This window comes from Calonectris borealis, chromosome 4, assembly GCF_964195595.1.
Source record: "Calonectris borealis chromosome 4, bCalBor7.hap1.2, whole genome shotgun sequence".
In the NCBI taxonomy this organism is placed as follows: Eukaryota; Metazoa; Chordata; class Aves; order Procellariiformes; family Procellariidae; genus Calonectris; species Calonectris borealis.
Window position 1 is genome coordinate 84,052,488 of NC_134315.1, and position 16,354 is coordinate 84,068,841.

Sequence of the window (16,354 nt, forward strand, 5' to 3'; positions counted from 1 at the left end):
AGGTCAGCTGCATTACCTTGCATACCAGCAGGCCCAAAATCTTGCCTGGTTAAGAAGATGGCATGATCGTGGTGCTCAGAGTGATTGGGGTCCGACTTCTGCTGCTGATAAGCCCAGCGGCAAACGTTCTCCAAGCTTCTCGAGGGATTCCCCCTTTCAATCAAGCTAATAGACTGAAAGAGCAACACATTAGACCCAGGAGCTCCTCCAGGTAGGAAATTCAGACAAGTTTTGGTTCTCTTGGAGCACCAACCAGGTCCCCATTTCTCTCTTCCTAATACCCTACCACTCCAAGTCATGACAGCCTTCTTTCCTACCAGAAAAGAAAATGTGTATGTTAGGAGTGACCACGCATGCGCAAAGGTACATCTTTAGGGTTGTTTCTGAAGACGGTTTAATGCAAAGAGCTGCCTTTCTGTGCCTAGCCTGTAACGTGCAGGAGGAACACGCAGCCTGGTGTTAGGATTGAGTACGGACATTTTTATTTCTTTTGTTGGAACTTGCTTACGTTCTGGACTGCCAGACGACAACGTGACTCAGCTGAGATGAATGAGCGTGTAGTGACACACAGCCTGCGTGGGGGAAGTCAGTAACATAAACACGCGGGACAATGCCTCAACTGGTGCAAGACACTGGAGTGCCAGTAAATGTGTACTGATGAACACAGATTAAGCGTCTGGTTCTGTGAAACTTTTGCTACAGCGTGTGCCTACAAGCTCAGTAAATCTAATTACGCGGCAAACATCAAACTGGTCTTTTGACTCGCCCAAATTCAATGTCTGAGTTAAATGGAACAGCTATGATCGTTATCAAACCCTAAACAGCATTACTGCGTTCCTCTCATCCTGAACAATTTAACAAGCATTCGTTTCAAAACTCTCTGAGTGTATTTTAGCAGCAATACCATTTAACGTACTGTTACAAGTACTGTCCAGGGTAGAAAATGGAGGAGTGTGCTGTGAGCCTGTAACAGGGGGGTACACAAAATGAGCAGAAGAGATAGTGACACTAGCAGACCGCTTGGAGGGGGTGCACCAGCAAGCCGGGTTGGTCAAGACGACTGCTTCTACTAAACTGATTTAATTCCCAGAGGACTCAAAAGGGCAAGAACTCAGGCTGCAAGCCTGAGCTGGCTGAGCCAGTCCTGCACCGGCGTCCCAGAAGGGACACTCCTGGTCAGCCTCAGGAGCGAGGGCACAAGCGCATTTAGCACATGCCAAGCAGGGAAAGCAGTCCTCTGGAACTAGCTGTCAGCAGACTTCTGTTTCTGCAGCCCTTCCTGTGATTCACATGGACTGTAATTACGAAGAAGATGAAGGCTGAGAACGGGTTCAGAGGCTTGCTTACCTTCGCGTACCCCAACATGATCATTCGGACCAGCACAACATTTATGTGAACACCCAGGGATTCATCGTGGTAAATTTCATTCACCTGAGAAAAAAAAGGAAGAATTGAAAAGGGGACTTCCAAGGCCACGTACGTGTTATTTCAAGTGCTTATACCACTGGGGTCTGCAGGGAGAGATGTAGACTACACTTCCCGTCACCACATACCCCCTCACACAGACCTTTCTCATGTCAATACTCAAGTTTAACGGCCTCTGGATCAGGGCCAACAGAAAACGTGACTGGGGAAAAAAAAAAATTTGAGTTCAAACCCTGCAAATACTTAACCTGAACGCTTAATTTCACTCACTTGATAAACGTAATGAGGGAAAGGAGGTTATTCCTGAAAGCAAGGTTATGTGTTCAAGTTCACTGAGGGATTTAAAAGCAGATAAGAGTTTGCTTTAACACCAGATAAACCCATCCCCGTCCACCCCACGTGGCCACCTCCGCTATGCCATCTGGCCACTCTAACTGTGGAGGAATTCCAGATTCTGATCCCATTTGTTTCATCAACCATTTGTCTCACTTCAATCAGCTTAAACACATGGGATGAGTATTTTAGTGAGGAGAGCGAGTGAGCGTATTTTTGTTCAGTTTGTAAAAGATTCTGCTGCCAGTAGCTCTCACTCAAGGAAATGTGCCGTTAACTTCAGCATAGGTTTGTCCTCAGAAAATACTTGAGGATTTGACTTAAAGCCATTTTTGCATTCTGAAGCTCTAGCTTGGGAAGGCAGAATATTTAGACAACGACACGAACAACGAGGCTCCCTTTCTGCACACATGTAGGCACGTGTTTAGCTTTAAAGACGTGAATAGTACTCTTGATTCTAAATCAATCTTCGAATTAATGGGAAAAGTGTTTCCAAATCCCAGAAATGCTTTGGAAATATTCATCTGAAAGTTTTAAAGTCAACAGCGTTGCCAGACACATAAACGCCGTAGTATACCTTACAGGGTAATGATATCTCCAAATATACTTCATTTCTGCAAGTCAACGCGTTCCGTTCAAAAACTTCACCAGCTGCATGAAAGCATGTAACGTTTACGCGATCTGGAAAGACTTACTACGTTAAAAACAACCGCTGGCCTGAGCAAACACCCATCCGTAAGACAACCTCATGAGACCTCAGAACCCTAGTCCTCCAGGGCTGCAGAGAACATAGAGGAAAGAGCAAACTTCAAAGCCCACGGGGAGTCCTCATAAAACAGTCCATGGCTTTGCACCAGATGAGGTCTGCAGAGGTCTCCGATGAGATCTCTACACATCATTTAAAGTCAGAATTTTGATTCAAGTGTTTTTAGCCCCCTTTCCAAGGGAAATAAAGATTAGATAGTCACTGCCTCTGTTAGTTCTAATGTCCCAATAAATTTTGGCCCCTTTTACCACTTTCCAGCAACACTTGCAAAACAACAAAGACCTCAGAGAAATGAAGTATCCACACGTTTTGTGAAAATAAGCAGGTGATTAGAAATACCAGTGTTATTACTGCTCACAGGGAAAGACAGACTGCAGACCCTTTATCACACACACTTACGGGAGCTCGGAGAGCACTCCCCGCGCCAGAGAAGCTGAGGTCCATTAGAGAGCCCAGCCACAAGACAGACGTCCAGAGGGAACACTGCAGTTCCACCGCGCCCTGAACAACTCAAATATTTCATGGGGGTTTTTGTTTTGAAGAATTTGGTTTTTTAGAAGCAACTAATACTGCTGCCCTACTTTTTAGAGATAAATTAGAATTATGTGGTCACTTTTGTACTAAAAAGAGTATGTGTGGAAGTGAAGTTAAAAAACCAGAATTATGCAGATGAGTCAAAAATTGTTCTTCTTGAGGGCCTTCCTTGTGTCTGGGAAGGTGAGAAACGTCCTGCCGCCAGCGTATAAATTAGGGGGCTAAAACATCTGCAGATCATCAATGAAGTTACTCATCCCCCTAAAAACAAAATAAATATTATATTATGGGTAATTGGTGAAAAATAAATACCACTGTTCAGAGGCTGGCATATTTGAGCAGGATTTAGAGGTTTGTTTTTTTTTTTCTGGTCAGGCTAAACAGAACTTGCCCCTTTCCCTCAGGGAAAAAGGTCATTCTGAGTTGTCCAGACTGTGGGACCTGGCACAATGATTTCAGCCCAGGGTTTTTAAAAACGCAATCCCTTTTTGGGACCAGCTGAAAACAGACTGTCACCGGGACAGTTTTACAAGGAATGAGCACATACCTCAGACTGCCCATCTTGTGAAGCAATTATTCCAGAGTTCAATTATTCATCTCATATTTTCTCCCTATTAATGCAATAGCACTGCTCCCACAAAGGTTTGTGTCAGAAAAAACATTCACAAGTTCCCCTGGGCCAAGAAACAACAAGCTTCCCAGGAGTGACTTTCCTACCGACAAAAAGGATCCTGGAATTGACCTAAACATTCACGTCGCCTCCCAGATTTCTCCGCAACACCCGTTCCCTGCGGATTGCTTTGGAAGGCTCCACTACAGGTTCCCACGAGGAGCAAGTTTGTATATGCTCTTGTGACCGAAACACAGGAAATTTTGGAAACCTGTAACCTCGCCGGAAGGACACAAATCTAAAACAAGCGCTGAGAACGTCAGTGTAGACCGCAGGACTTTCAGGCTGCTGTAACTGCATCGGCACTGTGGCTATCAGGGCAAAAGAAATGGCATTCCAAGATCCTGGTACAAAATGCATATAGAAATCACCCCCCCGCGATCTGAACTTGTGAAACATATGACAGACGGGCAGCTGGCCCTGTGGCCTCTGCTGTCGTGTTTAGAAGTCAAAAGGGGTTAGACTGAATTCAACAGCAATATGCACCAGAGGAAGTCAGCCAGCGCCCGCACTGGGACAGTGATGCCAACTGGGAGACCCCATAGACAAAGCGGGGAAGGATCTGTTTACTGAACGGGTACAAAATTGTGCGAACAAACAAAATAAATGCACCCGGCAAATGAACTGTACGGCTGCAGTAAGGAGCACTGGGAAGGGGAGATAACTGCTAACCACGGGACGTCAGCGCCGCTGTGGAAACTCACCCGTGTTTACGCAGTATGAATGTCACGGGTGAACCCCCATTCCCAAACTGATGTAAGACAAAATGGCGAAATCGCAGGCACCTGTACGCAGACCTCCTCCCTAAAGGGTAAGTGGCTGGATTCTCACCCGTCACAGAAATTGCTGCCTCTTGCTCACAGTCAACCATATGTCCCCAAGTTATGGGGGGAGGTTCCTCTGAGCACCTCCTGCAGTATGAGCTCTTGGTAGCTCGCCTTGCAAATTCGGGACAGACTTAAGCTGCAGATGCACGGATGGTTTTGCGCAGGTACCGTGCAACTGCCTGTCAGGGTTGCCCGCCAGCGCCCGCCGACCCTACCTCCCGGTGCCCGGGCAGGGTCTGCAGGCTAACCCAAGGCAGCCCGCAGCCCTGCCGAGGGCTGAGGTCCCAAATGACTTGGCAGGGAGGAAACCATTTGCCTCACCCATCATCACAGTCTCCCCACAGCAGCTCCCACATCTGCCAGCGTAAGCATCTCCCTTCTGGCTTTCAGCTGCAGGAGGATGAGGAGGGACGGCTGCTGCTGGGTCGAAGCACCAAGAGACGTGGGTAACCTGGACTCTGCCCTTGTTCCTGTTTCTATTACTGGCTGACCCAGACGGAGGTTGCTTGCCTGCTCTGTGTTTCAGGTCCTGCCTGTAGTGACCTCCTTTGCTATATGTTGATGAAAAGCTCTATACAAGAACAGTATTACCAGCTCTTCATTTCCTTCTCTCAGAATCGATGGTGTCTCTGATCGCTTTTTTAAATTACCAAGGTATTTCAACAGAGATAATGTAAGAGTAACTGAACGGACTGAGGAAGGTTACAGAAGTTTCTCTGCTGACATTTCCCTGCCTCTGCTCACTCACAGCAAGTTCTCCTCCGCTCACAGCAAATGCTTCGTTTGACTCTCCTTGGGTTTTGGCGACCATATAGCCTCGATGGCCTTCTGGTTTTGCCTTGATGAAACTACTTACATTTCTGTGTCCAACTTGCGTGGGGGAAAGTGCAGTTTCTTAATTAGTATTCTACAGTGAAGGAATGTTGAGTAATTCAGAATTTAATGATTAATGCCATCAGCTGCTCTGCTGGTCACATCACTGGAAATGAAACAGCTTTGAAAAACGTACTCGACTGCTGGTCTGCTGACCATCCACGAGTGTAAATCACTAGATGAAACGGCAAGGAGTGAGTCGTGCTCTTTTGGTGACACCTTCGCATGCCATTAGTCTTTACTGCAGGCTGAGGGCAATATTAGATTAGAATTGACATAAGCTGATACCTGGGAGAAGTGAGTGCGTGATGACTGTATGCTACAGAAACGTAGCATGACCCTAACTAGTCATCTTGACAGACAACAAGGTAACTTATAAGCCTTACAAAATCAAGTATCAAAAATCAGGGCTGCGAAGAAGGGTGGCTTTGAAGGAGGAACAGCTGCCACAGCCTCTTCAGTCTTGTGATGAAGAGAGAGGGCCTGGGCCGTTCTCGAAGCCCTGCAGTTCAGCTCCACGGCGTACCCCACCAGCTGGATGAGAGGCAAGAACCACGACTCCCAAACTCGTAGGAAAAGGTCACCACCTCCAGAACAGGCTATTTGCCCATAAAGAGCACCCCTCGGTGCTCACCGCGATGTTGAAATGCGAGGAAATAAAGCAGAGATTTTCTTCTGAACTGTGCTACCCAAGCACGCCGGCTTGCCGCAGAAAGCTGGGCTGGGAGGTGACAGTTCGTAGGCTTCAAGGGAGAGGACGCAAGCTGCCTCCTCCTCCTCCTCCTCCTCCAGCTCAACCGCCAGCCGCAGCCCAGCCCGGCGGGCAGCCAGCCTGCCTGCTGCGAGGGCTCTTGGGGGTGTCCAGGCTCCGCCACACAGACAAGCCTCCGGGAAAGCCACCCAGCGGAGGCAAAGGAATTGGCAGGATCAGGCAGGGCTGAACTGGGGCTTTTCTGGCAGCCTTTTTATTAAGAGAATTTTTAAAAGCTCGACACTCTTCTATGTCTGTCATCTCCCCCTGCATTTATTTTGCATCATGCTTTCTTCTCGTTTCCTGTTTTACCTGCACCTTCTTTAGAAGGTCATATAAAAAAGACGACCATTGTTCAAGTCTTGACAGGAACGACCAGATTGCTACAAAAGCGTTCCTCCTAGAAGAGGCACCATCTTCCCCGTAGTGGACCCACAGCTGCCGAGGCCAGCGGTGTTTGCCTGCAGAGGCTCTGTACCGACATCCACTCCCAGCAGATGGGGCCCTGGACGTTCAGGAAAAGATCCCAAACACTATGGAAGTGTTTTGGGACGGTGTATCAGCTCTGCTGTTTACAAAGTTAAATGTTTTTCAAACTATAAAGGCAATATTCTGAAATCATCTTTAATGAAGATTTATTGCGGATGTTTCATGAGGTAGGTGGTAAAAAGAAAATGATTCCCTGCAAGTACTGTATCAAGAATATTTTGCTACTCACATGAATAACAACTTTGCATCTCAAACTTTCTGGATTCAAAAGTTAACCTGCTTCCACGTTTGCCAAAACTACGCAAACTCCTATTTCACATTCTTCAGCAATACAAATTGCCCGTGCAGCTTAGCACAGCCACAAGTCGCTGCCCAGGGGAAACTGGCACTTCCGAAGCGCTGCTAGCAAGAGTCGTGCAGCAGATCTGCTCCGGGCGGAACCCCGCAGAAAAGAATGAGCGCCGATCTGAGTTTTCTCCTTTATCTGAGGTGATAACTGTCAGGCAAGCGAGACCAGAAAGAGCCAAGAGACCTCTCAGTTAAGTCATGTGTTTAGGCCCTGCTATGCACTTCTAGACAGGCAGAGTGGATGAAAAAATGAGAGCAAGTGATGGAGAGAGAAAGAACTGCAGGTAGTGTGTGCGCATGGAGACCGGGGGCAGAATTTTTAGACGTATCTGGCGCTGTCTGTTCTTATTGCAGCTAATCGTGAAGCTCTCACTGACTCCAGCATGTGGACAACAAACTAGAATTGTTATTTAGAAAGAAGGTGATCCCCACAAAACCGCAATGCTGAGTGGAGAGTGATCACCAAAAAGGAATTCTGTCAAAAGCAACCTGCAATTCGGGAGGGAATGATGCATGGGAGTACCACGCTACCGACTAATTTTGGTTTATTCTCAAGAAAAAAGAATTAAAAGATGTAAATACTGCCAAGTCCAAACCTGCTTAGAATCCCTCAGTATAACCTGATGCCCTCTGCGCATATCTTTCTGATCTCAGTTACTTTAATCCAGGGAAGCTTTGTCTTAAGAAACCACCCAAGGGAGCAACAACTGTCAGTTGCCTAATGCAGGAGACCTTTAATTTCAGATCTAACACCACAGCTGAACACGTCAAGCTTTTTTAAGTATCCACGTAAGAAAGTATACTCGCTGCCTCTCGCTGAAAGCGATCATTATGAATGTTTCACTGTTCTGCCTTTTGTTAGCTGAAAAACAAAAGTCCTCTAAACTGAAGGCAATGCCTTCAAGATCCTCTCTTTTTGTTAGAGGTTTCTCCTAGGCAGCAGGGAGGAGAGGGGAGCCACGTTATGAGAGGCAACATAACACAAAAGAAGAGCTAGCCGCAAAGCGCCAGATACACTGACAGTGCCACATTCCCACAAAACATTAATCGGTGCAAACCCATCCTCCTCTTGCAAGAAGTGACCTCCACACCAGCGTGGCACACCGCCGCCTGACAGAGACGGGACCCGGCCCCGACAGACCCAGAGTCACCGAAGGGCTGCCTTGGCCCTGGGGCATAACCAGGGTGGGGGAACAGAGAGGGGGGAGAGGACGGGGGGTTAGGCTTTCTCAGTCCTACTTGCACCCCGTTTCCCACTCTTCTCCCAGTTTTCACTCTACTTGCTTTCCCGCTGTACTTCTGCAGGTTCTTCGAGGGATGCTCCGCTGGGGATTCGCAACGGTGCCGACACTACGGCAGGGTTTGGGAGGTGGAGGCTACGACCTGGTAAAGGTAAGATCAGGAAAATGTCAATTCTGTCACCTCAAGGAATTCAGCTGAAACTGCCCAGTAACGGACAGGCCACCGAGCTACCCGAAACACCCCAGGGGAACGACATTCTCTCCAGTGGGTGATTTTAGCCCTCAGCCCTTCGGAAGGCAGGCTGTCAGTGACTTCGGCAGTTCACGCTGTGAGATGACGGTAAAGCTTCACCTAAGAGCTAAGGACCACACTAGACTTAATTGCTTTGGACTAGGTGAGCCCATTTGGGCTCCTGACTTCCAGCCGCTGCTCCTTAACAGCTGTTTCAGATGCATCGCCGATGCTGGGTTTTCCAGCCTGTTTCTTAAGCCAAGAGTAGGTACAAATGTTAAGTACAGGGAAACATCCCAGGCGTTTCTTTAGCTGAAGCCGAACCTCCAGGCCTGGAGCTCCCCAGGGCAAGGCAGTGCAGTGCTTGGTTCCCAGCGAGCCAGCTCTGGCACCGAGAGCAGTAAGTATAGTTGTGCCAGCACGGCGGTAACCAGCCTTGGCACAGGGTTGAACGAATGGGATTTAATACTGCTTTTTTGCACTTGAGCAAAACAGAGTTGCTTACGATGCCCGTATATATTTGTTCTTTTGAAGCTACTCTGGAGCTATCTTGCATATGCTGCATTACATGAGGCAAACCTGCCCTTAAATCCCTGCCTGGGAAGGCAAGTCTCGGCGAGTTACCATCAGCCTTGCAAAAATCCCCACAAATGCTCCTAACATCCATCACAAATTCTTCTCACCTAGGGCCTCCCATTTTCAGGAGGAGTAAAAGACAGGAGTTCAGATCTGCAAGGTTCAGTGCTTGGACCTTCACACCACTAGATCCAAACCTAAATCTGAACGTAAAGTCAGGTTCATGTCTGTCAGGCAAATTCAGCTGTGCTGAACAGCATCTGCCGATGTCAGACTGGGCTGCAACAGCTGCAGTCCCATGGCCGATGATCTTCTAGGAACCAGCAAAGACCTGCTCGTGCGCCTTCTGATTCCCTCAAGCCTAAAAAAGAAGCTTCTACTAACAACAGAGTTACCAGACGCACATTCATGGCCATGAAAGCCTTGCTGACGATTCACTCGTGTCTCGAGGTGATCCACAGAGCAGCCCAGGTTCCCTGGCTTGTTTCTCCTCCAAGACCTTCACACCCAGCTTCCTCACACACCACAGTCAAAGCTTTCTGTGTGCGTGTCAGAGGGGGGAGGAAGTTATGATTAAACGCCTCGGGCTCCAAAACCAAATGCACAGACATTACCCAACAGCCCCTCTTCATCAAACCAAGCCTCTCCAGCATCCCTTCGCTTGTCGTTAGAGAGCAGCTCCCCTGGCACGCTGAAATACCACGGTGACCTAAAGCATACAAGCTCACAATTACGGAAACAGTAGGAAAGGCGTAAGACTGAACAAAGCTCCAGGCTGTAAACCTAGCAGACTAAATTCTGTTTTTCAGTTACAATGTGTGTGTATGTCTGGAGTTTCTTACTCTAGATTTATAGCACGGTATAATTCTATACAGAGTTGGTATAATTCTACACAGAGTTATGCTGGAAAAGATATCAGTTGGTTTAAATTCACATAGAGGTGGTTTTTTTCCTCTCAAATTCTATGGATTAAGTTTTTAAACTGCTGGTCCTCATTTTGGGAGCTGGAACAGGTGGGGCAGATTTTCAAAGCCGCTCAGCATGTTTCTGCACTTGGAAAACTGAGATGGGATTGTGACAGGCAAAAGCTGTGCGGTGCCGAGTTTGGTTTTTTTTTAAAAGGACCTGGCTTTAAACATCTAAAAGGTAAGTGGGGTCTTATGACAGTGAGACCATAGCTGTGGGTACACTTCGGTCCTGGCCCTGCGCTTCCCCTCAGTATTTGAGGGGTCTCCTCTGTAGCTAAGCAGTACCCTCTTTCACACGCGTAGGATCTCTGCCGTTGGCAGAGTGGTTCCTCACGAAGGAACAGCTTATTCAGCTGACCGAGGAGCTTGCAAAGGGAGCAAAGAGACCTCCTCTAGATACGGCAACTCATTTTCAGTCTGAAAGTCTAACACGAAGGCGCTGTCCCGAGAAGTCTCATCTAGAACACTGAGTCTTGCCACCGGCTTTCCCACCCCTCGCGGCCTCACCCATCTCGCCCCTTCCATTCACCCACCGGCAGCAGATTTTCTACCGGCCTGATTAGGTGCCAGGGGGTTGCTCCTGTCACCCCAGCAATCACCAGTCACCCCTCACATAATTCCGGCTCCAACGAACTCAGTGAAAGAGTGAGCCTCAATTCACCTTTTTACGCACCAGCACCACACGGAGCCTCGCTGCCCGCCCTGCAGTCAAAAGGGAACGAAGTTTGCACCAAGGGAAGGCATTAAGAGCAGAAAATGCATACGGAAAAATTACCAGCACAAGCAGAGGAACTAACCATGAAACAAGGACTGAAGGCCAGCTTCACCATCCGTGTTCCGCACATCGGTGTCCCTCCTGAAGCGGAATGCTGCGTACTGAGGGGGGCTGAAATGGGGCTTGGGGGATGGGGGGAGACGGTGTTTCCGATACTTTGCAATATAAAGGACTGAATTCTCTCAGTCGGGAATGATGGCGGCTGATGTGATGTAGAATAAAGAAATGTTACAAAGATGATTTGTAGGCCTAAGGAATAATTTTTAAATTCTTCCAGGAATAAAAAGGTGAGTGTAAAAAATACAAGAATCATTTCTACATTCATCAAATCATCATTAATTGTAAGCCTATTCTCTTATAATCTGTCCTTAGGATATTGTTTTTCCTTTCTGGAAAACCTTACGATCCCCACAGCTTCTAAGATGTATCCATATGGGTCTGACACTTACATGCATTAAGAAAAGGCCACGCGTTGCAAGGGATTATACATCTCCTTTACATTCCTTTCATGTATTTTTTTTAGATTTCTTCTAAGATAGAAAAACCAGAAAACATTTAAGCTTTAGCAATTCTAGCATTCAGTGCTGGTGCAGCGCATGACTTTTAATGCACAGTGTGAACTGTGCTCTTCCGCAACGTGCATTTCCACAGAATCTGGTAGTGTAGTTCAAGACTGTATCTTTAAATATAGTATCTTGCCATTGATTTTACAGCCAGAAATGTATATGTAGACAAAAAATACTTGCTAACCCCGTAAGATACACTGTGATAAAGCAGTTCTATAAGTCTCTTTCCTTTGCAGTTTCTATATAAATATGGATATTGCCACATGAGTTAAGGAACAGACAGTACGAGAATGTTTGCTTTCTTTCAAAGAGTCATCAGGTGTTTAGAACACTTTTTCTCTCTGCATGTTTATTCTTCAACCAAGTTTCCTTCAGAACTGTGTTGCGGGGGAAGTTAGGAATTATTAGCAATGTATCAAGTTTACATTTTTTCCCCACTGTTTTTCAACTATTTCCGAATTCTTGGAATTACCCTAGAACGTGCCCTAGAAAACTACTGTGAAAAAGATCAATTCAAGGAACATCTTGAAAAGAGAGAACCACATCCAACAGCAGACAAAATGATCATACTCCTGTCAAGCAATGGCCTCCTAGATACTCCTGCGAGAGATTACCAAAGCCTTTCACATTCCAAAACAAGCGGTGCAGCACTATGGAAGATACTCACTATGTTCATGAGGGTGAGGAGGTAGTTTTGAACGTGTTCTTTGCCATGGAACCGGACGACAGAGTCGTCCACACCTAGCAGCACCTCAATGTTGTAGTCGTCGTCTCCCGCGTGCCTGCGTCGCCTCAGGGTTTCGTTCAGGTGCTGCTCTACGCTGCCGTACAGGGAACTCAGCTCTCCCAGGCCGCCAAGAAGAGACTCTACAAGAAACAGTACGACATCAACATCGACTCCAATTCCGTTTCAGAAATAGCCTCCTGCACAACACCCTCGCCTGCAGAGTCACCACTTCTTTGGATAAAATAAATCAGGAACTCTGAGGAGATTATGCTGGTGGCGTAGGGGTAGGGGAAATCACCAGACACCCAACGGAAAACTTCATTCAACCGTACGGCTTTACAATTTATCACACGGTTCTTATTTCAAGCATAAAATTCATCCCGACGGAGATTTAGGCCAAATACTTCACTCCCTAACCCAGAATCTCCCCCCTCCTTTTTTTGCATCACATCAGGCACGTGCTATAGAGTGCCACAGACAAGGGGTGCCTCAGCATTCACTGGGGATGCTGGACGACGCTTAACTTGCGCCTTTAGCGCCCAAAAGCCCCAATCCATGCGGAAAAGATCTCAAACAGCAGTGTTGTGTGCTTCCCCCTCGCGCCCCATCACTGGAACAGCTAAGCTAGAATTTCTGACTGACTGACTAGTTTTGTAATTCTTTGTTCAAAAAGTAGGTGTTGGCACTCCCTCTCCTGTGAACACCGCAGAATACCACACAGGTCCCCTGGAGACACGGGTCAAGGGGCAGAGCTCACCTCAACCATTCTGAACTGGCTTTTAAGGGGATGCGTTCAATAGCCTCTCTCTGCAACGACTCAAAAGCTACTTCTTCCACTTAGGACAGTAAAGCGAAACATCACCATGGATTTTTGACAGGAAAAAAGTCACAGCTGTAGGCTACTTAGTTCTTCCTATATCTAAGCCAGCACAGAACAGGCTCTAAGCAATAAACCACAGTCAAGAGGCCCGTTTGGAACATCCTACAGCAAACCACTAGCTACGTATCGCAGTCCTCACCGGGAACGGGGCTGTTCTTGCGTCTCTGGCTCTGCGACGGTCGGAGAGCGTCCCCATTCCCCCGCTCTCCTCTTCAGAAGAAAGAGACGACACAGCCCCTGCTTAAATACGCAGGGATCTCCGGGTTCTCGGAACCCAGCAAAAGCAAGCAGCGCCCGACGGGTAGAAAGGAGAGGACGCTCCTGCCTTCCACCCGCCTTGACTCGTATGTAACGGGGCATTTCCCCAAATGACGGCACAGCTTTCAAGCCCTTTTTCTCTATGCTGGAGTCGATGAAAGCCAAGGTTGCCAGCACACAAACTGGCCCTTCGCGTGTTCTCAGGCAAGACTCCCAGTAAACTGGATGTAAGATGTGCTTGTGGAAGGACAGCCGGACCAGGGCCAACGTTGCAAAACGTGCTGGACGGCCACGCTGTAATTCATCTTGAGCAGATTCAACCGCCGGCTGAATTAGCTGGGAGCCTCTCCCTCCTAAGTATCACGGCGGTTCACAGCAACACATAAATAACTCTCCCCAAGCCCCACATCAAACGGCAAGGCTGTCCCCAGTTGTTGTCAGAAGCTTAGCCCGCCGCTGCGGGTGAGAGACCGGGTCTGCAAACAGCTTTACAATTCAACCGCAAGTCCTCTCGCTCCCAAGAATGCGAACCCTGTGATAGCACACAAGTGGGAAATTCATAGGCAAGCTCCAATTCTAAAAACTGCTGCAGCTGGCGAAGCCGCCGAGCGCAGCGTCCAAGGCAAATATACCAGTAATGCCACCGCGTCGCTCCGCCGCCGCATGAATGGAATGGCTTGAGATCCCTTCGGGACGCACCAACTATCTGCGCTGAGCAGCACCTTCGGTTTGGCCGTCACTTCCCTCCTTAAATAGGCGGTTTTGCGGTTCAAACGAAGAGGAGAATCTCTTTTTTCTATGCATGCGAGCAGGCAGAGCGAGTCAGAAAGGATTCCTTTCTTCCCCCCTAATATGTAGCCACTTTCTGCACACAGAGGGTGTCTGCAATACGCCAATATGTTCCATGCATGCACCCACGGAATACTTTTCAAGTGTGCCATCCCAACAAAGCAAGAAAAAATAACCTCACTCTAGGAAGAAATGTAGTGACCATTTTTGGCCAAGGTTTGAAAAAAAGAAAAAGTAGGACTGGAAACATTTTCAAGCACTGAGCCTCCCACCTCCTGAAAAGCATCTCGCATACTTCTTTCCACAGAAACCCCAAAACCTCCCCCTGGCTGGGCTCAGTGGTAAAGATCCAACCACTTCACCCAGCCTGGCATGCAGCCTATTCCATGAAACGTAGCAGGACTTCTGAGGATATTCAGCAGCACCCGCTCGAGCTACAGTCTTCCTGCTGCCGACTGTTTCTTAATTTTTTGTCTGCCGCTCTTGGCACTCGGTAAGCCTATTACTCCTTAACAGAGATGCTAACGTCGGAAAACAACTCTCGACTTGAAGGCTGATTTGAGCTACTTATCAGCTAGTAATTACTTAGCAAGCCTCATTCTGTGTGTGGCCTTTCCCCATACCTTGCTGGAAGTGAAGCTGTCGGGTCCTCTCCCCAAACGCACCCACTGTAAATTGCTATGCCCTGTCCAAAAAGTACCAGTGGCTTCTCTATTCTCTTGTCTGTCTGTTTTCCAGTGATTTCAGGGTCAAACAAACCAGGGTTTAACACCCAGGTTATGTGTAGTAACGATAGCTCTGGTTGGAAATGCTGCAGTCTGCATCCATCAACGCGCACTTAATAGAACGTAAGGGCGAAGGGATGCTGGCACGACACGTGAGAGCAGCGGCGCAAAGCGAGAAGATGCCTATGTTCCTGCAGCCCAGTCATTACATCTCCTTCTTCGTGCCGTTGCTCGTGATTCAGCTAAGTCCTAGGGCACTAGTGGAAATTTTAGAAGAGCTCACAGAGTCAATGAATCTTTTCATAGCATTAAAGTCTGTTCCAAATACCTCAATCAACCTGGAGTTATTTACCATAATTGATCATCATTAATTTTGGCTGGTTCTAAGCAGTTTGTTCTGTGCTCACTGGCTTCAGCGGAGGCACAGGGAAGGGGGATCAGCAGATACCCTTTCTGAGCAGCACAGAAAGCGTCCTCAGATGTGTTCTGTTCAGGAGATGGTGTTGTTATTCTTATAAATACAAAACACACACGCGTAGTTCAGAACCTCCCAGGCAGGTAGACACAAACACATTAGACAGTTTATCTAATCCGCTCTACAGAAGGCTGTCCAAGTCTGCCTCTGGTCTATGCATCACATTACTCCAAATGAGACTAATTACAAAGCCAACCCTGTGTTTACTGTGAAGCTGTAGTGAAAACCGTCTTCCATCTCCTTGCTGTGCTGCGAGCTTCCTGGCTTTGGAAGGGTGAGCTTTTTGGAACGCCACAACCCCTACAATTCAGAGTTCTTTCAAAAATGTATGGATGCTGCAGAAGGAGGAGACATTATGGAAAAATCTTAGTGGAGAGCTACGTACTGCAGTACGGGTGCTACAGCCAGTGAAGACATCCGCATTCTCCACCCAATTCGTTCAATAGGTCCTTACAGGTACTCACAATAGAAGGGCAGAGTGCAGTCCGAATGCTTCTTGCACAAAATCTTTGTTAATGCAGAAGTAAGACTGGTGGCTGTGCTCGGCAAGACTTTCACAGACTTTCTGTATTGCAATAAATGACAAACGCGACCATCCTTTTCCTTTTGATCCTCCCTCTCGCCAAAACCAAGAGATAGATAAATTGTTTTCTTCAGTCCGGATTGCGCACTCATACACACCTGCATGCTGTCTTTCAGGGACAGACGGACATCTGGAGCGCGAGTAAATGGGCGTTACCCACTGGCAGTGCCACACGGTACGGGAACTCGGGACACAAAGCACAGCTGAGTCTCTACGGGTCACTAGGCAATGGCTAAGAAACACACGTGCCATGACTTCCCCTCTGCACAATTACCGGCTTTGCATGTAATGGACTACAAAGAAAACCGGCATTCAAAGAAAAGCACATCATAATACTTGAATGCTAATCCAGGGCTTGGGAAAACCCGAGGTGCGTGAAGCTGGCATAACTTACTGAGCATCAGCACTGCAGGGAGCGTATCATCTGCAAATACTAAAATCCAGGGGTGGGTTCAGCGTTGAGATGAACAGCTCACAGGCAGGCAGTCCTGCAGATCTGCTAGCAGGAGCGCCTTTGGACAGCCCCTTACCTGCAGGTCGGAG

At 47.7% G+C, this 16,354-nt stretch overlaps 1 protein-coding gene across 1 annotated transcript in view; it reads right to left on the reverse strand.

The window, feature by feature from the left end:
* ADAMTS3 (ADAM metallopeptidase with thrombospondin type 1 motif 3) overlaps nucleotides 1–16,354 on the reverse strand; it is a 128,123-nt gene that overhangs the window by 26,837 nt on the left and 84,932 nt on the right. Inside the window, exons 5-7 of the mRNA XM_075150490.1 lie at nucleotides 12,042–12,241; nucleotides 1,348–1,431; nucleotides 17–173 (exon numbers count right to left, since the gene is read on the reverse strand). Coding sequence (XP_075006591.1) covers nucleotides 17–173; nucleotides 1,348–1,431; nucleotides 12,042–12,241 — 441 coding nt within the window. The remainder of the gene's footprint in view (nucleotides 1–16; nucleotides 174–1,347; nucleotides 1,432–12,041; nucleotides 12,242–16,354) is intronic.